Source organism: Pleurodeles waltl, chromosome 11 (assembly GCF_031143425.1).
Source record: "Pleurodeles waltl isolate 20211129_DDA chromosome 11, aPleWal1.hap1.20221129, whole genome shotgun sequence".
Classification (NCBI taxonomy): domain Eukaryota; kingdom Metazoa; phylum Chordata; class Amphibia; order Caudata; family Salamandridae; genus Pleurodeles; species Pleurodeles waltl.
This window is the reverse complement of record NC_090450.1, coordinates 201,382,694-201,409,629: the sequence shown is the minus strand read 5'-3', so window position 1 is coordinate 201,409,629 and position 26,936 is coordinate 201,382,694. Positions and strand designations below refer to the sequence as shown.

General features: G+C 47.1%; 1 protein-coding gene across 7 annotated transcripts in view; it reads left to right on the top strand.

Annotated features, from left to right (window-relative positions):
- The window catches only part of CAB39 (calcium binding protein 39), a 209,565-nt gene that overhangs the window by 134,125 nt on the left and 48,504 nt on the right, over positions 1–26,936 (top strand). For all 7 annotated transcript variants that reach the window (XM_069213414.1, XM_069213415.1, XM_069213410.1 and 4 more), the window contains one exon: positions 627–692. In XM_069213414.1, coding sequence (XP_069069515.1) covers positions 627–692 — 66 coding nt within the window. The remainder of the gene's footprint in view (positions 1–626; positions 693–26,936) is intronic.

Below are 26,936 nucleotides of genomic sequence, written 5' to 3'. Positions count from 1 at the left end.
CTATAACGCCACTTTAACCTTTGATTTTGTCAGTAAATATATATATATAATATAAACACTCTGTCAGGTGTTTGGTATTGTTACCTTTTTCATTGGCCAAGCAACGTAAAGGTTATCAGAAAACCCTCACCCCTACTGCCTCCTATGTAGGCACTAAACTCTTTAATTGTAGAGCTTTGGTGCAGTGTGATTTAACTCCATTGATGTTGCTTCTATGTAGCAGTATGTGCAGGGTACAAGCTGCATGGGGGTGAGTGCAAGGTGGGCCCCTAGTATGAGGATAAGGGAAAGCCTGGCTCGGGCTGGGCGCTTGTCATCTCTCACCAGATGCAGGCAGAAATTGTGGAGGTAGTGGTACTGGAAGTGGCCTGCCGAGTTCAAAGTACCTCCTCTTCTCAATGAGCTGTTTTCTTACTTGTGCACCCAAAATTATTTTTGCAGCTGTTATTACAATATGATATTGGGGACCATTTGTAAGTGTGCATAACTGATAATTGTAAAATGTAGTAAAAACTTTAAACAAAATTGTAAAATAAGCATTCCTTCCAATTGAACTGTAGACAATAGAAGCGAATTGTAGGTGATTTTTTACCATTGTAATAGCTCTTCTTCTTCTGTTTGATTAGTTCTTCAGTGAATATGAGAAACTGCTTCATTCAGAAAATTATGTGACAAAAAGGCAGTCACTCAAGGTAAGACATTTTTGTTGTATATATGTACTTGAACCACCATAATTTTTCTGATTGTTAAATACATGGGTTTGTTCGTACCTAGATTATGCGCATGTCTGTGTTTAAGCTACTCTTGGGCAACTTCTTTTAACTATTTACCTATTTGACAATGTACGTATGCAGTTTATTGCACATTACAGCAGAGATGAGGACTTTAGTCTCTGCATCTCTTAACTAGAAAGTCCTCTCTCAACATCTAAGAAGTAATATTATACTGTTATAATGTTCTATTATACTTGTCAGCCCTTTAATGCATCATGATTTTGAGAGCTTGCATGTTTATTAGCATAATGTGAACTACTGACCCGAACAGATAACCGGTCTCAAAATCTTTCAAGTAATCGTAAGAAAAAATAATTTGTGAAGCTTTGAGTACCCACTCTATATCTTAGTTCTTTCTGTGACTTCCCTAAGTGAACCAGAGTTTTCATTGAAAGAAGAAGAGATTTGTACAAGCAAATATTTTCTCCTTCAGGCCACTTACGGGTAGGATCCAATTGACAGTCTGTTAGTTGTGCCACTGCTTTGAGCTATATGAGATCTAAACAGATCCTGACTTAAACCCTACAAAGCCAGATGTGTTTAGGGAAACTGGATTACTGAATGTAGGAAGTTGGCTCTGTATGCACTATTTCAAAGTAAGGAATAGTATGCACAGAGTCCAAGGGTTCCCCTTAGAGGTAAGATAGTGGCAAAAAGAGATAATACTAATGCTCTATTTTGTGGTAGTGTGGTCTAGCAATAGGCTTATCAAAGGAGTAGTGTTAAGCATTTGTTGTACATACACACAGGCAATAAATGAGGAACACACACTCAGAGACAATTCCAGGCCAATAGGTTTTGGTATAGAAAAATATATTTTCTTAGTTTATTTTAAGAACCACAGGTTAAAAATCTACATGTAATATCTCATTTGAAAGGTATTGCAGGTAAGTACTTTAGGAACTTTGAATAATCACAATAGCATATATACGTTTTACATAAAACACATACAGGGAGTGCAGAATTATTAGGCAAGTAGTATTTTTGAGGATTAATTTTATTATTGAACAACAACCATGTTCTCAATGAACCCAAAAAACTCATTAATATCAAAGCTGAATATTTTTGGAAGTAGTTTGTAGTTTGTTTTTAGTTTTAGCTATGTTAGGGGGATATCTGTGTGTGCAGGTGACTATTACTGTGCATAATTATTAGGCAACTTAACAAAAAAAAATATATACCCATTTCAATTATTTATTATTACCAGTGAAACCAATATAACATCTCAACATTCACAAATATACATTTCTGACATTCAAAAACAAAACAAAAACAAATCAGTGACCAATATAGCCACCTTTCTTTGCAAGGACACTCAAAAGCCTGCCATCCATGGATTCTGTCAGTGTTTTGATCTGTTCACCATCAACATTGCGTGCAGCAGCAACCACAGCCTCCCAGACACTGTTCAGAGAGGTGTACTGTTTTCCCTCCTTGTAAATCTCACATTTGATGATGGACCACAGGTTCTCAATGGGGTTCAGATCAGGTGAACAAGGAGGCCATGTCATTAGATTTCCTTCTTTTATACCCTTTCTTGCCAGCCACGCTGTGGAGTACTTGGACGCGTGTGATGGAGCATTGTCCTGCATGAAAATCATGTTTTTCTTGAAGGATGCAGACTTCTTCCTGTACCACTGCTTGAAGAAGGTGTCTTCCAGGAACTGGCAGTAGGACTGGGAGTTGAGCTTGACTCCATCCTCAACCCGAAAAGGCCCCACAAGCTCATCTTTGATGATACCAGCCCAAACCAGTACTCCACCTCCACCTTGCTGGCGTCCGAGTCGGACTGGAGCTCTCTGCCCTTTACCAATCCAGCCACGGGCCCATCCATCTGGCCCATCAAGACTCACTCTCATTTCATCAGTCCATAAAACCTTAGAAAAATCAGTCTTGAGATATTTCTTGGCCCAGTCTTGACGTTTCAGCTTGTGTGTCTTGTTCAGTGGTGGTCGTCTTTCAGCCTTTCTTACCTTGGCCATGTCTCTGAGTATTGCACACATTGTGCTTTTGGGCACTCCAGTGATGTTGCAGCTCTGAAATATGGCCAAACTGGTGGCAAGTGGCATCGTGGCAGCTGCACGCTTGACTTTTCTCAGTTCATGGGCAGTTATTTTGCGCCTTGGTTTTTCCACACGCTTCTTGCGACCCTGTTGACTATTTTGAATGAAACGCTTGATTGTTCGATGATCACGCTTCAGAAGCTTTGCAATTTTAAGAGTGCTGCATCCCTCTGCAAGATCTCACTATTTTTGACTTTTCTGAGCCTGTCAAGTCCTTCTTTTGACCCATTTTGCCAAAGGAAAGGAAGTTGCCTAATAATTCTGCACACCTGATATAGGGTGTTGATGTCATTAGACCACACCCCTTCTCATTACAGAGATGCACATCACCTAATATGCTTAATTGGTAGTAGGCTTTCGAGCCTATACAGCTTGGAGTAAGACAACATGCATAAAGAGGATGATGTGGTCAAAATACTCATTTGCCTAATAATTCTGCACTCCCTGTATAGCTATTTTAAAAGTGGACACAGTGCCATTTTCACAGTTCCTAGGGGAGGTAAGTTATTGTTAGTTCTTGCAGGTAAGTAAACCACCTACGGGGTTAAAATTGGGGTCCAAGGTAGCCCACCCGTTGGGGGTTCAGAGCAACCCCAAAGTCACCACACAAGCAGCTCAGGGCCGGTCAGGTGCAGAGTTCAAAGTGGTGCCCAAAACACATAGGCTTCAATGGAGAAGGGGGTGCCCCGGTTCCAGTCTGCCAGCTCGTAAGTACCCGCGTCTTCGGGGGGCAGACCAGGGGGGTTTTGTAGGGCACCGGGGGGGACACAAGTCAGCACAGAAAGTACACCTTCAGCAGCGCGGGGGCGGCCGGGTGCAGTGTGCAAACAAGCGTCGGGTTTTCAATTGATTTCAATGGGAGACCAAGGGGTCTCTCTAGCGATGCAGGCAAGGGGGGGTGCTCCTCGGGGTAGCCACTGCGTGGGCAAGGGAGAGGGCCTCCTGGGGGTCACTCCTGCACTGGAGTTCCGATCCTGGGGGCTGCGGGTGCAGGGTCTTTTCCAGGCGTCGGGATTTTGGATTCAGACAGTCGCGGTCAGGGGGAGCCTCGGGATTCCCTCTGCAGGCGTCGCTGTAGGGGTCTCAGGGGGGACAACTTTGGTTACTCACAGTCGTAGAGTCGCCGGGGGGTCCTCCCTGTAGCGTTGTTTCTCCACCAGTCGAGTCGGGGTCGCCGGGTGCAGTGTTGCAAGTCTCATGCTTCTTGCGGGGATTGCAGGGGTCTTTAAATCTGCTCCTCTGGAAACAAAGTTGCAGTCTTTGTTGAACAGGGCCGCTGTTCTCGGGAGTTTCTTGGTCTTTTGAAAGCAGGGCAGTCCTCTGAGGATTCAGAGGTCGCTGGTCCTGGGGAAAGCGTCGCTGGAGCAGTTTTCTTCTGAAGGAGGGAGACAGGCCGGTAAGGCTGGGGCCAAAGCACTTGGTGTCTCCGTCTTCTCTGCAGGGGTTTTTCAGGTCAGCAGTCCTCTTCTTCGTAAGTTGCAGGAATCTGAGTTCCTGGGTTCAGGGGAGCCCTTAAATACTAAATTTAAGGGCGTGTTTAGGTCTGGGGGGTTAGTAGCCAATGGCTACTAGCCCTGAGGGTGGGTACACCCTCTTTGTGCCTCCTCCCAAGGGGAGGGGGTCACATTCCTATCCCTATTGGGGGAATCCTCCATCTGCAAGATGGAGGATTTCTAAAAGTTAGTCACCTCAGCTCAGGACACCTTAGGGGCTGTCCTGACTGGCCAGTGACTCCTCCTTGTTATTCTCATTATTTCCTCCGGCCTTGCCGCCAAAAGTGGGGCTGTGGCCGGAGGGGGCGGGCAACTCCACTAGCTGGAGTGCCCTGTGGTGCTGGAACAAAGGGGGTGAGCCTTTGAGGCTCACCGCTAGGTGTTACAGCTCCTGCCTGGGGGAGGTGATAGCATCTCCACCCAGTGCAGGCTTTGTTACTAGCCACAGAGTGACAAAGGCACTCTTCCCATGTGGCCAGCAACATGTCTCGAGTGTGGCAGGCTGCTAAAACCAGTCAGCCCACACGGGTAGTTGGTTAAGGTTTCAGGGGGCACCTCTAAGGTGCCCTCTGGGGTGTATTTTACAATAAAATGTACACTGGCATCAGTGTGCATTTATTGTGCTGATAAGTTTGATACCAAACTTCCCAGTTTTCAGTGTAGCCATTATGGTGCTGTGGAGTCCGTGTTTGACAGACTCCCAGACCATATACTCTTATGGCTAAGGTTTTGCACTTACAATGTCTAAGGTTTTGCTTAGACATTGTAGGGGCACAGTGCTCATGCACTGGTGCCCTCACCTATGGTATAGTGCACCCTGCCTTAGGACTGTAAGGCCTGCTAGAGGGGTGACTTATCTATACTGCATAGGCAGTGTGAGGTTGGCATGGCACCCTGAGGGGAGTGCCATGTCGACTTACTCGTTTTGTCCTCACCAGCACACACAAGCTGGCAAGCAGTGTGTCTGTGCTGAGTGAGGGGTCCCCAGGGTGGCATAAGATATGCTGCAGCCCTTAGAGACCTTCCCTGGCATCAGGGCCCTTGGTACCAGTTACAAGGGACTTACCTGGATGCCAGGGTGTGCCAATTGTGAAAACAAAAGTACAGGTTAGGGAAAGAACACTGGTGCTGGGGCCTGGTTAGCAGGCCTCAGCACACTTTCAATTCAAAACATAGCATCAGCAAAGGCAAAAAGTCAGGGGGTAACCATGCCAAGGAGGCATTTCCTTACACTGAAGTAAACAGATTTCTTTACTGAAGTGACCCTTACTGCAGAAGTGTAATGTGAAAATGGAACTAGAACTTTAACTTGAGTTGTACAAATAAATAATCCCTTCCAGAGTCTCTATTATATTTACCAGCTTCTCAGCATGAATCTTTCTGGATTCACATGCTGTCAATATTTTGCCGTCTGCTCATTGGGTGTGGAAGAGTCGCTTCTGTATTTTTTTCTGGACCCCTTCAATGTTGTTCACCATTTGTTGCCAATGTCCATCTTCCAGTGATGTCAGACGTGTGCCATGGAAGCCTCTGAGTGAGGTGACCATCTTCAGATTCTTTTTTCCTCCTTTGGGTCTAGAAGCATAATGGGAAGCTCCGTCGATGGAGAATCCAAGGGTTTTCAGCATGGATGTCGATGAGAAAGCAAGAAAACTCAGACAATGATGAGATCTTTAATAGATTTCAAAATCACTGAAGAAATCGAGAAATGTTGAGCATTTTCTACCAAACTGTAGTAAAATGAGAATGGAGTATGGAGCACCCTGCCTAGGCGTTAGGTTTTTACCCCAAGTACCATGATAGGTTCTCTCCAAGGATACTCATGACATGTGCGACCTTCGTTTGCCGAGGGATCACAGTGCCATGGGCTGTACTGGGTACACCGAATTTCAACCAAAAAACTGTGGTGGGCACATTATGCAATGGCCCAATCATAACACAAAGAAATGTTGCTGAGGGATCTGGAGTTGTCCAGCGATGGAGAGACACAAGGAAATCGAGTTGGTGCAAGTAGAAGGCTCTGATATTGGATAGGTTGAGCAGGAAAGTATATAGAGAAAGCCAGCAAAGGGCTCAGATGCCAAAAACTAGGGTAAAACTACAGGCACGTACGGATGTCTAGTGTAAACAACGAGAGGAGTAGCACATGGCGATGAAGCTACATTCAACACCACAGCTGTCAGAGGAAGAAGTCATCTTCTACAAATGTAGGGGGTATCCAAATGCGACGGGCAATAACTCAGTTTTGAGGCAGAAGAGTTATGAATGCAGGATTGATACACACTCTCCAGAAGATGTCGCGTCATACCCTTTAAGGAATTTAGCATTGTATAAAACCAGTTCGATGGCATCTGTCACTGTAGATACGCATGTTTTGCATAGCTCGCCATCTGGTGTTGGGCCGGAGTGTTACAAGTTGTTTTTCTTCGAAGAAGTCTTTCGCGTCACGGGACCGAGTGACTCCTCCTTTTGTCTCCATTGCGCATGGGCGTCGACTCCATCTTCGATTGTTTTTTTTTTCCGCCATCGGGTTCGGACGTGTTCCTGTCGCTCCGAGTTTCGGAACGGAAAGATAGCTAATTTCGGAAGATTTTCGTCGGTATTGTTGCGTTCGGGATCGGCGTAGTTAGATTCAACACCGCGTCTAAGATCGAAGAGCTCCGGTGCCCTTCGTGGTAATTTTTTCGATCCCCCGTCGGGGCCTGGTCGGCCCGACCGCGTGCAGAAGAACGCCGATGGAACGGACCCCGTTCCGTTTCTGTCCCAAATGCCACAATAAATACCCCTATACAGACCAACACTTGGTCTGCAACCTGTGCCTGTCACCTGAGCACAGTGAAGACACCTGCGAGGCCTGTCGTGCGTTCCGGTCCCGAAAAACACTCCGAGACCGTCGAGCCAGAAGACTTCAGATGGCGTCCGCGCCGACAGCCCACCGGGAGTTCGAGGAACAAGAAGAGGAGGGAACCTTTTCGATCCAAGAATCGGACTCCGAAGGATTCGACGATACACAAACCGTGAGTAAGACGTCGAAAACCACTCAGAAGAAGATTTACAAGGCCCAGGGGACGCCACTGCCACCAGGCCATGGCTCGACCCATAAATTCGGTGACCGACCGTCGGCACCGAAAAAGGCCCAAACAGTGCCGAGATCGTCCGACTCCGGTCGAGACACCGGCACGCAGCCTTCTCGGGACCGAGAAAGTGCTGGAGACAAGCATCGACACCGAGATACCGGTGTAGACACGGCTCGACGCCGAGACAGCGGCACCGAAGAAGATCGACGCCGAGAGGTTTCGGCCCCGAAAAAGAAAAAAGTCACCTCGGAGCCGAAAAAAGATGCAGACAGGGTTTCGGTGCCAAAACAAACTGCAACCGACCCAGTTTCAGGCTCTTATACAGAAGAGCACTCGCTAACCTCCCAAATGCAAAAGCATAGGTTTGAGGAAGAGCTACACTCAACTGATGTAGACCATACGCAAAAGCGTATTTTCATACAGCAGGGGACAGGAAAAATAAGCACCCTTCCCCCTATTAGAAGAAAGAGAAGATTGGAATTCCAAACTGAACAAACACCACAAACAAAAGTGGTGAAAAAAGTTACCCCACCACCCTCTCCTCCACCTGTGATTAACGTCTCACCAGCACAAACTCCATCACATTCCCCAGCTCACACCACCATGAGCCAGGGTGACCAAGATCAAGACGCATGGGACTTATACGACGCCCCAGTGTCAGATAACAGTCCGGAGGCATACCCTACGAAGCCATCTCCACCAGAGGACAGCACTGCGTATTCTCAAGTGGTGGCTAGAGCAGCACAATTTCACAATGTAAGCCTCCACTCAGAACAGGTCGAGGATGACTTTTTATTCAACACACTCTCCTCCACCCACAGCTCCTACCAAAGCCTGCCTATGCTCCCTGGTATGCTCCGGCACGCAAAAGAAATCTTTAAGGAGCCGGTCAAAAGTAGGGCAATCACACCAAGAGTGGAAAAAAAGTATAAGGCGCCTCCTACAGACCCGGCTTTCATCACTACACAGCTGCCACCAGACTCTGTCGTTGTAGGAGCAGCTAGGAAAAGGGCCAACTCCCACACATCTGGAGATGCACCACCCCCAGATAAAGAAAGCCGCAAGTTCGATGCAGCTGGTAAGAGTCGCAGCACAAGCTGCAAACCAGTGGCGCATCGCTAACTCCCAGGCACTACTTGCGCGCTATGACAGAGCCCATTGGGATGAGATGCAACATCTCATTGACCATCTGCCCAAGGACCTACAAAATAGGGCAAAACAAGTGGTTGAGGAGGGACAGACCATTTCCAACAACCAAATCCGCTCCTCCATGGACGCTGCAGATACAGCTGCACGGACAATTAATACATCTGTAACTATCAGAAGGCATGCATGGCTCCGAACGTCTGGATTTAAACCAGAGATTCAGCAAGCAGTTCTCAATATGCCTTTTAACGAAAAAGAACTGTTCGGTCCAGAAGTGGACACAGCGATTGAGAAACTCAAAAAAGACATGGACACTGCTAAAGCCATGGGCGCACTCTACTCCCCGCAGAGCAGAGGGAATTACAGCACATTCCGTAAAACACCCTTTAGAGGGGGGTTTCGGGGTCAGAGCACACAAGCCAGCACCTCACAGGCAACACCGTCCAGTTACCAGGGACAGTACAGAGGAGGTTTTCGGGGACAATATAGAGGAGGGCAATTCCCTAGGAATAGAGGAAAATTTCAAAGCCCCAAAACCCCTACTACTAAGCAGTGACTCACATGTCACTCACCCCCTCCACACAACACCAGTGGGGGGAAGAATAAGTAATTATTACAAAGCATGGGAGAAAATCACTACAGACACTTGGGTTCTAGCAATTATCCAACATGGTTATTGCATAGAATTTCTACAATTCCCTCCAAACATACTACCAAAAGCACAAAATTTGACAAAACATCATTCCAATCTCCTGGAGATAGAAGTGCAGGCACTATTGCAAAAGAATGCAATCGAATTAGTGCCAAACACACAAATAAACACAGGAGTTTACTCACTGTACTTTCTGATACCAAAGAAGGACAAAACGCTGAGACCAATCCTAGACCTCAGAATAGTGAACACATTCATCAAATCAGACCACTTTCACATGGTCACACTACAAGAAGTATTACCATTGCTAAAACTACACGACTACATGACAACTTTAGACCTCAAGGATGCGTATTTCCATATACCAATACACCCATCGCACAGGAAATACCTAAGGTTTGTATTCAAAGGAATACATTACCAATTCAAGGTACTGCCTTTCGGATTAACAACCGCACCAAGAGTCTTTACCAAATGTCTAGCAGTAGTCGCTGCACACATCAGAAGGCAGCAAATACATGTGTTCCCATATCTAGACGACTGGCTAATCAAGGCCCATTCGTTAATAGAGTGCTCAAATCACACAAATCAGATCATACAAACCCTCTTCAAACTAGGGTTCACCGTCAACTTCACGAAATCCAACATTCTGCCGTGCAAGGTACAACAATACCTAGGAGCCATAATAGACACAACAAAAGGAGTAGCCACTCCAAGTCTCCAAAGAATTCAAAATTTCAACACCATCATACAACGCATGTATCCAACACAAAAGATACAAGCAAAGATGATATTACAACTCCTAGGCATGATGTCTTCATGCATAGCCATTGTCCCAAACGCAAGACTGCACATGAGGCCCTTACAACAGTGCCTAGCATCACAGTGGTCTCAAGCACAGGGTCATCTTCTAGATCTGGTGTTAATAGACCGCCAAACTTACCTCTCGCTTCTGTGGTGGAACAACATAAATTTAAACAAAGGGCGGCCTTTCCAAGACCCAGTGCCACAATACGTAATAACAACAGATGCTTCCATGACAGGGTGGGGAGCACACCTCGATCAACACAGCATACAAGGACAATGGAACGTACATCAAACAAAACTGCATATAAATCACCTAGAACTTCTAGCAATTTTTCAAGCACTAAAAGCTTTCCAACCAATAATAGTTCACAAATACATTCTCATCAAGACTAACAACAATGTATTATCTAAACAAGCAAGGGGGGACGCACTCCACGCAGTTAAGCCTGCTAGCACAAAAAATTTGGCGTTGGGCAATTCACAACCAAATTCGCCTAATAGCACAATTTATACCAGGGATCCAAAATCAACTCGCAGACAATCTCTCTTGAGATCACCAACAGGTCCACGAATGGGAAATTCACCCCCAAATTCTGAACACCTGTTTCAAACTCTGGGGAACACCTCAAATAGACTTGTTTGCGACGAAGGAGAACGCAAAATGCCAAAACTTTGCATCCAGATACCCACACAAACAGTCCCAAGGCAATGCCCTATGGATGAACTGGTCAGGGATATTTGCTTACGCTTTTCCTCCTCTCCCTCTCCTTCCTTACCTGGTAAACAAACTCAGTCAAAACAAACTCAAACTCATATTAATAGCACCAACTTGGGCAAGGCAACCCTGGTACACAACGCTGCTAGACCTATCAGTAGTACCCTACATCAAATTGCCCAACAGGCCAGATCTGTTGACACAACACAACCAAAAGATCAGACACCCAGATCCAGCATCGCTGAATCTAGCAATCTGGCTCCTGAAATCCTAGAATTCGGGCACTTACAACTTACCCAAGAATGTATGGAAGTCATAAAGCAAGCCAGAAGGCCATCCACCAGGCACTGCTATGCAAGTAAATGGAAGAGGTTTGTTTGCTACTGCCATATTAATCAAATACAACCATTACACACAACTCCAGAACATGTAGTGTGTTACTTGCTTCACTTACAAAAATCTAACCTGGCTTTCTCTTCCATTAAAATACACCTTGCAGCAATATCTGCATACCTGCAGACTACCTATTCAACTTCCCTATATAAGATACCAGTCATTAAAGCATTCATGGAGGGCCTTAGGAGAATTATACCACCAAGAACACCACCTGTTCCTTCATGGAACCTAAATGTTGTCCTAACTAGACTTATGGGTCCACCTTTTGAACCCATGCACTCCTGCGAAATACAGTTCCTAACCTGGAAGGTTGCATTTCTCATCGCCATTACTTCCCTAAGAAGAGTAAGCGAGATTCAGGCGTTTACAATACAAGAACCTTTTATACAACTACACAAGAATAAGGTCGTCCTAAGGACTAATCCTAAATTTTTGCCAAAGGTTATTTCACCGTTCCATCTAAATCAAACAGTGGAACTTCCAGTGTTCTTTCCACAACCAGATACCGTAGCTGAAAGGGCACTACATACATTAGATGTCAAAAGAGCATTAATGTATTACATTGACAGAACAAAGAACATCAGAAAGACTAAACAACTGTTCGATGGCATCTGTCGCTGTAGATACACATGGTATGCATGAGCTCGCCATCTGGTGTTGGGTCGGAGTGTTACAAGTTGTTTTTCTTCGAAGAAGTGTTTTCGAGTCACGGGACCGAGTGACTCCTCCTTCTGTGCTCATTGCGCATGGGCGTCGACTCCATCTTCGATTGTTTTCTTTCCGCCATCGGGTTCGGACGTGTTCCTGTCGCTCCGGGTTTCGGAACGGAAAGATAGCTGAAAACGGAAGATTTTCGACGGTATCGTTGCTATCCGGTTCGAGATAGACACATACGACGACGCGTTGAACATCGAATCGCTTCGGTGCCCTTCGGGGTAGATTTCGGCACCCCGTCGGGGCCTAGTCGGCCCGACCGCATGGAGAACAACGCCGATGGAACGGACCCCGTTTCGATTCTGCCCCGAATGCCACAACAAATATCCTTATACGGACCTACACTCGGTCTGTAACCTGTGCCTGTCACCCGAGCACAGCGAAGAATCCTGTGAGGCCTGTCGGGCGTTCCGGTCCCGAAAAACTCTGCGCGACCGTCGAGCGAGAAGACTGCAGATGGCGTCCACGCCAAAGGAGCGTCGACAGTTCGAGACAGAAGAGGAACAGGAGGAATCCTTTTCGATCCAGGATTCAGACTCCGACGAGCTAGACTCTACAAAAACTGTGATTAAGACGTCGAGATCAGAACTTAAAAAAGGAAAGAAGGCCCAGGGGACGCCACTGCCAACCGGCCATGGCTCCACCCAAATTCTCGGTGACCAACAATCGGCACCGAAAAAGGCCCATTCAGTGTCGAGATCGTCCGACTTCGGTCGAGACACCGGCACGCAGCCTCCTCGGGACCGAGAGAGTGCTAAACAGAAGCATCGACACCGAGAGTTCGGTGTCGACACGGATCGACGCCGAGACAGTGGCGCCGAAGACCATAGAGGCCAAGAATTTTCGGCACAGAAAAAGAGGAAGGTTACCTCGGAGCCGAAAAAACTATCAACAGGGTTTTCGGAGCCGAAAAAAGCGACATCAGACCCTGTTTCAGGCTCCTATACTGAAGAGCATTCTATGTCTTCACAAATGAAGAAACATAGATTTGAACAAGAACTGCAATCCACTGACGTGGATCACACGCAAAAGCGTATCTTTATTCAGCAGGGGACTGGGAAGATCAGTACCCTTCCACCTGTCAAACGAAAGAGAACGCTTCAGTTTACTCCTCAGCAACAAACAGCACAAAAGGTAACACCTCCTCCCTCGCCTCCACCTGTAACTCCGGCTTCGCCAACTTACACCCCGTCACATTCGCCAGCTCACACCGCCATGAGCCACGATGACCAAGATCAGGATGCGTGGGACTTGTACGACGCACCAGTGTCTGATAACAGCCCAGACACATACCCAACTAGGCCATCACCACCGGAAGACCGCACAGCCTACTCACAAGTGGTGGCTAGAGCAGCACTATTCCATAATGTGGAACTACACTCGGAACAAGTAGAGGATGATTTTTTATTTAACACCCTCTCTTCAATCCACAGCTCCTACCAAAGCCTGCCGATGCTCCCAGGCATGCTACGCCATGCAAAGGACATTTTCAAGGAGCCAGTTAAAAGTAGGGCAGTGACGCCTAGGGTGGACAAAAAGTATAAGGCGCCTCCTACGGACCCTGTATTCATCACCTCTCAGCTGCCACCAGATTCTGTGGTGGTAGGGGCTGCCAGAAAACGGGCAAATTCACACACTTCTGGGGATGCACCTCCCCCAGATAAAGAAAGCAGGAAGTTCGATGCAGCCGGGAAGAGGGTTGCTGTCCAAGCAGCAAACCAGTGGCGCATCGCAAATTCACAAGCGCTGCTAGCGCGATACGACAGAGCCCACTGGGATGAGATGCAGCATCTCATTGAACATCTCCCAAAAGATCTGCAAAAAAGAGCAAAACAGGTTGTTGAGGAGGGTCAAAACATTTCCAACAATCAAATACGCTCCTCCATGGATGCAGCAGACACGGCCGCAAGGACCATTAATACGTCGGTTACCATCCGTAGGCACGCATGGCTCAGAACGTCTGGATTCAAGCCAGAAATTCAGCAGGCAGTGCTTAACATGCCAGTAAACGAAAAACTTCTGTTCGGTCTGGAGGTCGACACAGCCATAGAAAAGCTCAAGAAGGACACTGACACTGCCAAGGCCATGGGCGCACTCTACTCCCCGCAGAGCAGAGGATCTTATAACACCTTCCGCAAAACACCTTTTAGAGGAGGGTTTCGGGGTCAGGCCACACAAGCTAGCACCTCACAGTCCGCACCGCCCACCTACCAGGGACAGTACAGGGGAGGTTTTCGGGGCCAGTATAGAGGGGGGCAATTCCCTAGGAATAGAGGAAGATTTCAAAGCCCCAAAACCACTACCAACAAGCAGTGACTCACACGTCACTCACCCCTCCCACACAACACCAGTGGGGGGGAGGATACGTCAATATTACGAAGCATGGGACAAAATAACTACAGACACATGGGTCCTAGCAATTATCCAACATGGTTATTGCATAGAATTCCTGCAATTCCCTCCAGACATACCACCAAAATCACAAAATTTATCAAAATACCATTCACAGCTTCTAGAGATAGAAGTTCAAGCACTACTGCAAAAAAATGCAATAGAATTAGTACCAAGCACACAAATAAACACAGGAGTTTATTCACTGTACTTCTTGATACCAAAAAAGGACGAAACACTGAGACCAATTCTAGACCTCAGAGTAGTAAACACATTCATCAAATCAGACCACTTTCACATGGTCACACTACAAGAAGTGTTACCATTGCTCAAAAAACACAACTACATGACAACCCTAGACCTCAAGGACGCATATTTCCATATACCAATACATCAATCACACAGGAAATATCTAAGGTTTGTATTCAAAGGAATACATTACCAATTCAAAGTATTGCCTTTTGGTTTAACAACCGCTCCAAGAGTATTCACAAAATGCCTAGCAGTAGTCGCTGCACACATCAGAAGGCAGCAAATACATGTGTTCCCGTATCTAGACGACTGGCTAATCAAAACCAGTTCGCTCACACAATGCTCAAACCACACAAATCAAGTCATACAAACCCTCTACAAACTAGGGTTCACCGTCAACTTTGCAAAATCAAACATTCTGCCAAGCAAAGTACAGCAATATCTAGGAGCCATAATAGACACGACAAAAGGAGTAGCAACGCCAACTCCACAAAGGATCCACAATTTCAACAGAGTCATTCAACACATGTCTCCAAAGCAAACAATACAAGCAAGAACAATACTACAGCTCCTAGGCATGATGTCCTCATGCATAGCCATTGTCCCAAACGCAAGACTGCACATGAGGCCCTTACAACAGTGCCTAGCCTCACAGTGGTCTCAAGCACAGGGTCACCTTCTAGATCTGGTGTTGCTAGACCGCCAAACTTACCTCTCGCTTCTATGGTGGAACAGTATAAATTTAAACATAGGGCGGCCTTTCCAAGACCCAGTGCCACAGTACGTAATAACAACAGATGCTTCCATGACAGGCTGGGGAGCACATCTCAATCAACACAACATAAGAGGACAATGGAACATACATCAAACAAAACTGCATATAAATCATCTAGAATTATTAGCAGTTTTTCAAGCACTAAAAGCTTTCCAACCAATCATAACCCACAAATACATCCTTGTCAAAACAGACAACATGACAACGATGTATTATCTAAACAAACAAGGAGGAACACATTCAACGCAGTTAAGCTTGTTAGCTCAAAAAATATGGAAGTGGGCAATCCACCATCAAATTGGTCTAATAGCACAGTTTATTCCGGGGATCCAGAATCAGCTGGCAGACAATCTCTCTCGAGATCACCAGCAAGTCCACGAATGGGAAATCCACCCACAGATTCTGAACACCTACTTCACACTCTGGGGAACACCACAAATAGACTTATTTGCAACAAAAGAGAACGCAAAATGCCAAAACTTCGCGTCCAGATACCCACACAAGCAATCCCAAGGCAATGCCCTATGGATGAACTGGTCAGGAATATTTGCTTACGCTTTTCCTCCTCTCCCTCTCCTTCCTTACCTAGTAAACAAATTGAGTCAAAACAAACTCAAACTCATTTTAATAGCACCAACGTGGGCAAGACAACCCTGGTACACAACACTGCTAGATCTGTCTGTAGTACCACACATCAAACTGCCCAACAAACCAGATCTGTTAACGCAACACAACCAACAGATCAGACACCCGGACCCAGCATCGCTGAATCTAGCAATCTGGCTCCTGAAATCCTAGAATTCGGACACTTACAACTTAGCCAAGAGTGTATGGAAGTCATAAAGCAGGCCAGAAGGCCATCCACTAGACACTGCTACGCAAGTAAGTGGAAAAGATTTGTTTGGTACTGCCATCATAATCAGATACAACCACTAGACGCAACTCCAAAACATATAGTAAATTACTTGCTCCATTTACAAAAAGCAAAGCTAGCCTTCTCTTCTATTAAAATACACCTTGCAGCAATATCTGCATACCTGCAAACTACCTATTCAACTTCCTTGTATAGGATACCAGTTATCAAAGCATTCATAGAAGGGCTTAAAAGAATTATACCACCAAGAACACCACCTGTTCCTTCATGGAACCTAAACGTGGTTCTAACAAGACTCATGGGCCCACCTTTCGAACCCATGCACTCTTGCGGAATACAATTCCTAACCTGGAAAGTTGCCTTTCTCATCGCCATTACATCTCTAAGAAGAGTAAGTGAAATTCAAGCGTTCACAACACAAGAGCCTTTTATACAAATACATAAAAATAAGGTCGTCCTACGACCTAATCCAAAATTTTTACCAAAAGTTATTTCACCATTCCATCTAAATCAAACGGTAGAACTACCAGTTTTTTTCCCACAGCCAGATTCTGTGGCTGAAAGAGCACTACATACATTAGATGTCAAAAGAGCATTAATGTACTACATTGACAGAACAAAAAACATCAGAAAAACTAAACAGCTATTTATTGCATTCCAAAAACCTCATGCAGGTAACCCAATATCAAAACAAGGTATAGCCAGATGGATAGTTAAATGCATCCAAATCTGCTACCTTAAAGCAAAAAGACAACTGCCCATTACTCCCAGGGCACATTCAACAAGGAAAAAAGGTGCTTCAATGGCCTTTTTAGGAAACATCCCAATGCAGGAAATATGTAAAGCAGCCACTTGGTCTACGCCTCACACATTCACCAAACACTACTGTATAGATGTGCTATCCGCACAACAAGCTACAGTAGGTCAAGCTGTATTAAGAACTCTATTTCAGACAACTTCTACTCCTACAGGCTAAACCACCGCTTATGGGGAACTAACTGCTTACTAGTCTATGCATACCATGTGTATCTACAGCGACAGATGCCATCAAACTGAAAATGTCACTTACCCAGTGTACATCTGTTCGTGGCATCAGTCGCTGAGATTCACATGGACCCACCCACCTCCCCGGAAGCCTGTAGCAGTTCAGAAGTTACCTTCAATTTTGTACATTTGTATATATATTATTTAATCATTTAATAGGTACATACTTACATTTTTCATTGCGCGGGCACTATTACTATAGTACAACTCCTACCTCACCCTCTGCGGGGAAAACAATCGAAGATGGAGTCGACGCCCATGCGCAATGAGCACAGAAGGAGGAGTCACTCGGTCCCGTGACTCGAAAACACTTCTTCGAAGAAAAACAACTTGTAACACTCCGACCCAACACCAGATGGCGAGCTCATGCATACCATGTGAATCTCAGCGACTGATGCCACGAACAGATGTACACTGGGTAAGTGACATTTTCAATTTATTGCATTTCAAAAACCTCATGCAGGAAACCCAATATCAAAACAAGGTATAGCCAGATGGATAGTTAAATGCATCCAAATCTGCTACCTTAAAGCTAAACGACAGCTGCCCATTACACCAAGGGCACACTCAACCAGAAAGAAAGGTGCTACCATGGCCTTTCTAGGAAACATCCCAATGCAAGAAATATGTAAGGCAGCCACATGGTCTACGCCTCACACATTCACCAAGCACTACTGTGTAGACGTGTTATCCGCACAACAAGCCACAGTAGGTCAAGCCGTATTAAGAACATTATTTCAAACTACTTCCACTCCTACAGGCTGAGCCACCGCTTTTGGGGAGATAACTGCTTACTAGTCTATGCAAAACATGCGTATCTACAGCGACAGATGCCATCGAACTGAAAATGTCACTTACCCAGTGTACATCTGTTCGTGGCATCAGTCGCTGTAGATTCGCATGTGCCCACCCGCCTCCCCGGGAGCCTGTAGCAGTTTGGAAGTTACCTTCAACTATTTGTATATGTATCATCTCAACCTTAAATAGGTACATACTTAGTCACTCCATTGCATGGGCACTATTACTACAATTAGACTCCTACCTCACCCTCTGCGGGGAAAAACAATCGAAGATGGAGTCGACGCCCATGCGCAATGGAGACAAAAGGAGGAGTCACTCGGTCCCGTGACTCGAAAGACTTCTTCGAAGAAAAACAACTTGTAACACTCCGGCCCAACACCAGATGGCGAGCTACGCAAAACATGCGAATCTACAGCGACTGATGCCACGAACAGATGTACACTGGGTAAGTGACATTTTCATTATCTAACACATGGTGGACACATATGGGGTACAGTTGGAAGGGGAGCAAACAGAATATTACTTCCTGTTGAAGATGCCCTTGCCCGCCCAGTGTAGTAACCAATTTCTGCTGATACCAGTGAGATAGATCAAGGACGCACAGTTTAAAAAAAAAAAAAAAAAAAAAAACAGGCATCAGGCGTAATACTAAGATTTGAAAGAGGAAAAAAAAAAATACAAGTCTTCATCTAAGGACCTGAGTTATATCATGAGAAATACTGTGGCATAGTACTTGTAGGACATAAACAAGCCAGTACTCCTGCAACAGTGGACCCCCACCCGAAAGAGGGTAATTATATTAAGAAGGAAATCATAAAGATCATCTGCAACCCATTGGCAAATCGCAGATTCAAATGCTGTACTGAGCAGACCCTAATGCCCTACTTCTGCCTGTTTTGCTGCATCCCTGTCTTCTCTCCTTTTCCCACATTTTGTGTGCCTACTCCTTGCTTTTCCCTCGTTTTCACTGCTTTCTCCCACATGTTTGTGCGTTCTCTTTGCTTTTACATAATTTTCACTGCTTTCTTCTTGCTTTTTCCCTCATTGTTGCTACTGCCTGCTGCCCACTATTACCCGTCTAGCCCTATCCAGGGCCCGTCCCTCCTCACAGGATCTACTTAATGGAGGCTGCAGCGCAGATGCCCATCAGGCACACTGCCGGCGTACCAAACGTAAGCCCTTCCACAACCCTGGCCCACCCCCAGTTCTGACACTGCCACCCTCCTCGCCCTAAACATACGTCAACCCAGCGAATGCTGCTGGCACACTACAACCCACTTAATAGTAGGACTGTTCTCCTGCGACAGCTGCAGCTTCTCATGCTTGCCACAGTCATGCCGAACAGCACCACATTGAACTCTCACCACAGGACGCCATGAGGTACCCTAGCATACCTAAACCCAGGTGTAGGAAGTTGGCTCTGTATGTGCTATTTCAAAGTAAGGAATAGCATGCACAGAGTCCAAGGGTTCCCCTTAGAGGTAAAATAGTGGTAAAAAGAGATAATACTAATGCTCTATTTTGTGGTAGTGTGGTCGAGCAGTAGGCTTATCCAAGGAGTAGTGTTAAGCATTTGTTGTACATACACATAGACAATAAATGAGGTACACACACTCAGAGACAAATCCAGCCAATAGGTTTTGTTATAGAAAAATATATTTTCTTAGTTTATTTTAAGAACCACAGGTTCAAATTTAACATGTAATATCTTGTTTGAAAGGTATTGCAGGTAAGTACATTAGGAACTTTGAATCATTTCAATGTCATGTATACTTTTCAAGTTATTCACAAATAGCTATTTTAAAAGTGGACACTTAGTGCAATTTTCACAGTTCCTGGGGGAGGTAAGTTTTTGTTAGTTTTACCAGGTAAGTAAGACACTTACAGGGTTCAGTTCTTGGTCCAAGGTAGCCCACCGTTGGGGGTTCAGAGCAACCCCAAAGTTACCACACCAGCAGCTCAGGGCCGGTCAGGTGCAGAGTTCAAAGTGGTGCCCAAAACGCATAGGCTTCAATGGAGAGAAGGGGGTGCCCCGGTTCCAGTCTGCCAGCAGGTAAGTACCCGCGTCTTCGGAGGGCAGACCAGGGGGGTTTTGTAGGGCACCGGGGGGGACACAAGCCCACACAGAAATTTCACCCTCAGCGGCGCGGGGGCGGCCGGGTGCAGTGTTAGAACAAGCGTCGGGTTCGCAATGTTAGTCAATGAGAGATCAAGGGATCTCTTCAGCGCTGCAGGCAGGCAAGGGGGGGCTTCCTCGGGGAAACCTCCACTTGGGCAAGGGAGAGGGACTCCTGGGGGTCACTTCTGCAGTGAAAGTCCGGTCCTTCAGGTCCTGGGGGCTGCGGGTGCAGGGTCTTTTCCAGGCGTCGGGACTTAGGTTTCAGAGAGTCGCGGTCAGGGGAAGCCTCGGGATTCCCTCTGCAGGCGGCGCTGTGGGGGCTCAGGGGGGACAGGTTTTGGTACTCACAGTCGTAGAGTAGTCCGGGGGTCCTCCCTGAGGTGTTGGTTCTCCACCAGCCGAGTCGGGGTCGCCGGGTGCAGTGTTGCAAGTCTCACGCTTCTTGCGGGGAGATTGCAGGGTTCTTTAAAGCTGCTCCTTTGGATAAAGTTGCAGTCTTTTTGGAGCAGGTCCGCTGTCCTCGGGAGTTTCTTGTCGTCGTCGAAGCAGGGTAGTCCTCAGAGGGTTCAGAGGTCGCTGGTCCCTTTGGAAGGCGTCGCTGGAGCAGAGTTCTTTGGAAGGCAGGAGACAGGCCGGTGAGTTTCTGGAGCCAAGGCAGTTGTTGTCTTCGGGTCTTCCTCAGCAGGGGTTTTCAGCTAGGCAGTCCTTCTTCTTGTTGTTGCAGGAATCTAAATTCTTAGGTTCAGGGGAGCCCTTAAATACTAAATTTAAGGGCGTGTTTAGGTCTGGGGGGTTAGTAGCCAATGGCTACTAGCCCTGAGGGTGGGTACACCCTCTTTGTGCCTCCTCCCAAGGGGAGGGGGTCACATTCCTATCCCTATTGGGGGAATCCTCCTTCTACAAGATGGAGGATTTCTAAAAGTCAGAGTCACCTCAGCTCAGGACACCTTAGGGGCTGTCCTGACTGGCCAGTGACTCCTCCTTGTTTTTCTCATTATCTCTCCTGGACTTGCCGCCAAAAGTGGGGGCTGGGTCCAGGAGGCGGGCATCTCCACTAGCTGGAGTGCCCTGGGGCATTGTAACACGAAGCTTGAGCCTTTGAAGCTCACTGCTAGGTGTTACAGTTCCTGCAGGGGGGAGGTGTGAAGCACCTCCACCCAGAGCAGGCTTTGTTTCTGTCCTCAGAGAGCACAAAGGCTCTCACCGCATGAGGTCAGACACTCGTCTGTCAGCAGCAAGCTGGCACAGACCAGTCAGTCCTGCACTGAACAATTGGGTAAAATACAGGGGGTATCTCTAAGATGCCCTCTGTGTGCATTTTTTAATAAATCCAACACTGGCATCAGTGTGGGTTTATTATTCTGAAGTTTGATACTAAACTTCCCAGTATTCAGTGTAGCCATTATGGAGCTGTGGAGTTCGTTTTTGACAGACTCACAGCCCATATACTCTTATGGCTACCCTGCACTTACAATGTCTAAGGTTTTGCTTAGACACCGTAGGGGCATAGTGCTCATGCACATATGCCCTCACCTGTGGTATAGTGCACCCTGCCTTAGGGCTGTAAGGCCTACTAGAGGGGTGACTTACCTATGCCACAGGCAGTGGGAGGTTGGCATGGCACCCTGAGGGGAGTGCCATGTCGACTTAGTCATTTTCTCCCCATCAGCACACACAAGCTGGCAAGCAGTGTGTCTGTGCTGAGTGAGGGGTCCCTAGGGTGGCATAAGACATGCTGCAGCCCTTAGAGACCTTCCCTGGCATCAGGGCCCTTGGTACCAGGGGTACCAGTTACAAGGGACTTACCTAGGTGCCAGGGTTGTGCCAATTGTGGAAACAATGGTACATTTTAGGTGAAAGAACACTGGTGCTGGGGCCTGGTTAGCAGGGTCCCAGCACACTTCTCAGTCAAGTCAGCATCAGTATCAGGCAAAAAGTGGGGGGGTAACTGCAACAGGGAGCCATTTCTTTACACCAGGCCTGTGCACAAGCTTCTGCAACACCATTGCAGACTTAATCGTGCCCCTAGCCTCAGAATACAAGGACTACATCTTCCTTGGCTACCTTATTTTGCCACATTGGCAACCCCAATGATAAAAAACACTGCACACCTCCTCAATAGTATGAGCTGCCTTGGATTAAACTAGATTGCCTACGACCCTATGCACACCGCAGGACACGCACTGAAACCCATCTTCATCTACACCAGCTGCGTCACATTCATCCACGTCACCGAACATCTTCAGCCCCCACACCATCACCCCTAAGACATCTAGTGCACACCATGCGCCCCACCCCCCAACCTGGCATGGAACAAAGTTTCAGAGACCAATTTGGCTGACTCCCTCAAAACCTCCAGTTCCACCCCAGACTTTGAACAAGGGAAAAGTCTGCGTCACCAACTGAGCTGACTGCATCGTCCATGTCAAAAGCAGCATCCAGAGAAAACCCTGAAGAAAGGACAGCTCGTATACCCCTTAACTGAGAACCTTTAGATGAAATAGCAAACAGCTGGAGAGGAAGTGGTTTGCAAGCAAAGACACTTCTGACAGGGTGGCTTTGAAGACCTCCCTCAACCTATGCCGCCATCTGCTGAGAGCAACAAAGGAGGCAGCACTAGCCATGTATATCGAAACCATCAGCAGTAAGACCAAGGAATTGTTTAATATAGTTAAGGAATTCTCCAACCCAGCGGCTAGTAAAAAACAACATCACACTCTCTCAGAAGCTGTGCGACAACCTCTCCAATTTCTTTAACAGGAAGATTGCAGCCATATACAGAAACTTCGAATCCGAACCTATGACTATGGACTTCGACAGTCGCCACCACCACAACCAACACCCTAACAGAATAACCACCTGGAACCTTTTCTCAACCATGGACTCACCCTCCATCATGAAATCCATCTACCCTGGAGCCCCCACTGACTCCTGCCTGCAACACATTTTCAATCTCAGAAACCAAAGGATCGGCCAGGGACTCACCACTCTACTCAACACATCCATCACTAACCACAACATTCCCCGATGCTTTGAAACATGCCAAAGTCAAACCACTACTCAAACGACACACCGCCGACCCCATTGTACTAAAAAACTACTGGTCAATCTTCCTGCTTCCTTTCCCTTCTAAGTTACTGGACAAAATCATCAACAAACAACTCCTGACCGACCTGGTACAGAACCAGCTTCTTGATGCCTCCCAGTCCGGCTTCCTTAGCAGTCACAGCACTGGGATCCCCTGACTCTACCCATTCCCTGCTTCACCGGTGTCACATCGCTGTAATACCCCTGGGCAAAGGGCCAGTGGGATGAAGGGAGATCTAAATCGGGAATCTTCTATGAAATTAGCCAGTTGGAACATTGCGGCCTGAATAACAAAGATTGAGAGCTGGTTAAATTTTGTTAATGGGCATCATATATTAGCATTGCACGAAAACTTGGTTTCCGATACTTCGTTTCATTTGGATGGTTTCTCCTCCTTTTTTAGTGGTGCCCTCAAACTCTGGAATAGCGAAAGCAGGCTTATTAACTTTAGTCTCTCTGCTCTCTGGCATGAACCTGCATCCCTTGCCAAGTAGAGACAGGGTCCAGCTGCTTATTGGTGGTACATTTGGATTTCAAAGCGACACCTTCTCTGTTAATTGTCTACTTTTATATTTCATTTGTGTGGGGGGAAGTCACTGAGCACATATCAAGTTTAAGACACTTCTTGGAAGATTATTGTAGGAAGTTGGCTCTGTATGTGCTATTTCAAAGTAAGGAATAGCATGCACAGAGTCCAAGGGTTCCCCTTAGAGGTAAAATAGTGGTAAAAATAGATAATACTAATGCTCTATTTTGTGGTAGTGTGGTCGAGCAGTAGGCTTATCCAAGGAGTAGTGTTAAGCATTTGTTGTACATACACATAGACAATAAATGAGGTACACACACTCAGAGACAAATCCAGCCAATAGGTTTTTATATAGAAAAATATCTTTTCTTAGTTTATTTTAGGAACCCCAGGTTCAAATTCTACATGTAATATCTCATTCGAAAGGTATTGCAGGTAAGTACTTTAGGAACTTCAAATCATCAAAATTGCATGTATACTTTTCAAGTTATTGACAAATAGCTGTTTTAAAAGTGGACACTTAGTGCAATTTTCACAGTTCCTAGGGGAGGTAAGTATTTGTTAGGTTAACCAGGTAAGTAAGACACTTACAGGGCTTAGTTCTTGGTCCAAGGTAGCCCACCGTTGGGGGTTCAGAGCAACCCCAAAGTCACCACACCAGCAGCTCAGGGCCGGTCAGGTGCAGAGTTCAAAGTGGTGCCCAAAACGCATAGGCTAGAATGGAGAGAAGGGGGTGCCCCGGTTCCGGTCTGCTTGCAGGTAAGTACCCGCGTCTTCGGAGGGCAGACCAGGGGGGTTTGGTAGGGCACCGGGGGGGACACAAGTCCACACAGAAATTTCACCCTCAGCAGCGCGGGGGCGGCCGGGTGCAGTGTAGAAGCAAGCGTCGGGTTTTCAATGTTAGTCTATGAGAGATCTCGGGATCTCTTCAGCGCTGCAGGCAGGCAAGGGGGGGATTCCTCGGGGAAACCTCCACTTGGGCAAGGGAGAGGGACTCCTGGGGGTCACTTCTCCAGTGAAAGTCCGGTCCTTCAGGTCCTGGGGGCTGCGGGTGCAGGGTCTCTCCCAGGCGTCGGGACTTTAGGTTCAAAGAGTCGCGGTCAGGGGAAGCCTCGGGATTCCCTCTGCAGGCGGCGCTGTGGGGGCTCAGGGGGGACAGGTTTTGGTACTCACAGTATCAGAGTAGTCCTGGGGTCCCTCCTGAGGTGTTGGATCGCCACCAGCCGCGTCGGGGTCGCCGGGTGCAGTGTTGCAAGTCTCACGCTTCTTGCGGGGAGCTTGCAGGGTTCTTTAAAGCTGCTGGAAACAAAGTTGCAGCTTTTCTTGGAGCAGGTCCGCTGTCCTCGGGAGTTTCTTGTCTTTTCGAAGCAGGGGCAGTCCTCAGAGGATGTCGAGGTCGCTGGTCCCTTTGGAAGGCGTCGCTGGAGCAGGATCTTTGGAAGGCAGGAGACAGGCCGGTGAGTTTCTGGAGCCAAGGCAGTTGTCGTCTTCTGGTCTTCCTCTGCAGGGGTTTTTCAGCTAGGCAGTCCTTCTTCTTGTAGTTGCAGGAATCTAATTTTCTAGGGTTCAGGGTAGCCCTTAAATACTAAATTTAAGGGCGTGTTTAGGTCTGGGGGGTTAGTAGCCAATGGCTACTAGCCCTGAGGGTGGGTACACCCTCTTTGTGCCTCCTCCCAAGGGGAGGGGGTCACAATCCTAACCCTATTGGGGGAATCCTCCATCTGCAAGATGGAGGATTTCTAAAAGTTAGAGTCACCTCAGCTCAGGACACCTTAGGGGCTGTCCTGACTGGCCAGTGACTCCTCCTTGTTATTCTCATTATTTTCTCCGGCCTTGCCGCCAAAAGTGGGGCCTGGCCGGAGGGGGCGGGCAACTCCACTAGCTGGAGTGTCCTGCTGGGTTGGCACAAAGGAGGTGAGCCTTTGAGGCTCACCGCCAGGTGTGACAATTCCTGCCTGGGAGAGGTGTTAGCATCTCCACCCAGTGCAGGCTTTGTTACTGGCCTCAGAGTGACAAAGGCACTCTCCCCATGGGGCCAGCAACATGTCTCGGTTTGTGGCAGGCTGCTAAAACTAGTCAGCCTACACAGATAGTCGGTTAAGTTTCAGGGGGCACCTCTAAGGTGCCCTCTGGGGTGTATTTTACAATAAAATGTACACTGGCATCAGTGTGCATTTATTGTGCTGAGAAGTTTGATGCCAAACTTCCCAGTTTTCAGTGTAGCCATTATGGTGCTGTGGAGTTCGTGTTTGACAGACTCCCAGACCATATACTCTTATGGCTACCCTGCACTTACAATGTCTAAGGTTTTGTTTAGACACTGTAGGGGTACCCTGCTCATGCACTGGTACCCTCACCTATGGTATAGTGCACCCTGCCTTAGGGCTGTAAGGCCTGCTAGAGGGGTGTCTTACCTATACTGCATAGGCAGTGAGAGGCTGGCATGGCACCCTGAGGGGAGTGCCATGTCGACTTACTCGTTTTGTCCTCACTAGCACACACAAGCTGGCAAGCAGTGTGTCTGTGCTGAGTGAGAGGTCTCCAGGGTGGCATAAGACATGCTGCAGCCCTTAGAGACCTTCCTTGGCATCAGGGCCCTTGGTACTAGAAGTACCAGTTACAAGGGACTTATCTGGATGCCAGGGTCTGCCAATTGTGGATACAAAAGTACAGGTTAGGGAAAGAACACTGGTGCTGGGGCCTGGTTAGCAGGCCTCAGCACACTTTCAATTGTAAACATAGCATCAGCAAAGGCAAAAAGTCAGGGGGCAACCATGCCAAGGAGGCATTTCCTTACACAACCCCCCCCCAAACGAAAGAGGATGAGACTAACCTTTCCCAAGAGAGTCTTCATTTTCTAAGTGGAAGAACCTGGAAAGGCCATCTGCATTGGCATGGGCAGTCCCAGGTCTGTGTTCCACTATAAAGTCCATTCCCTGTAGGGAGATGGACCACCTCAACAGTTTAGGATTTTCACCTTTCATTTGCATCAGCCATTTGAGAGGTCTGTGGTCGGTTTGAACTAGGAAGTGAGTCCCAAAGAGGTATGGTCTCAGCTTCTTCAGGGACCAAACCACAGCAAAGGCCTCCCTCTCAATGGCACTCCAACGCTGCTCCCTGGGGAGTAACCTCCTGCTAATGAAAGCAACAGGCTGGTCAAGGCCATCATCATTTGTTTGGGACAAAACTGCCCCTATCCCATGTTCAGAGGCATCAGTCTGCACAATGAAC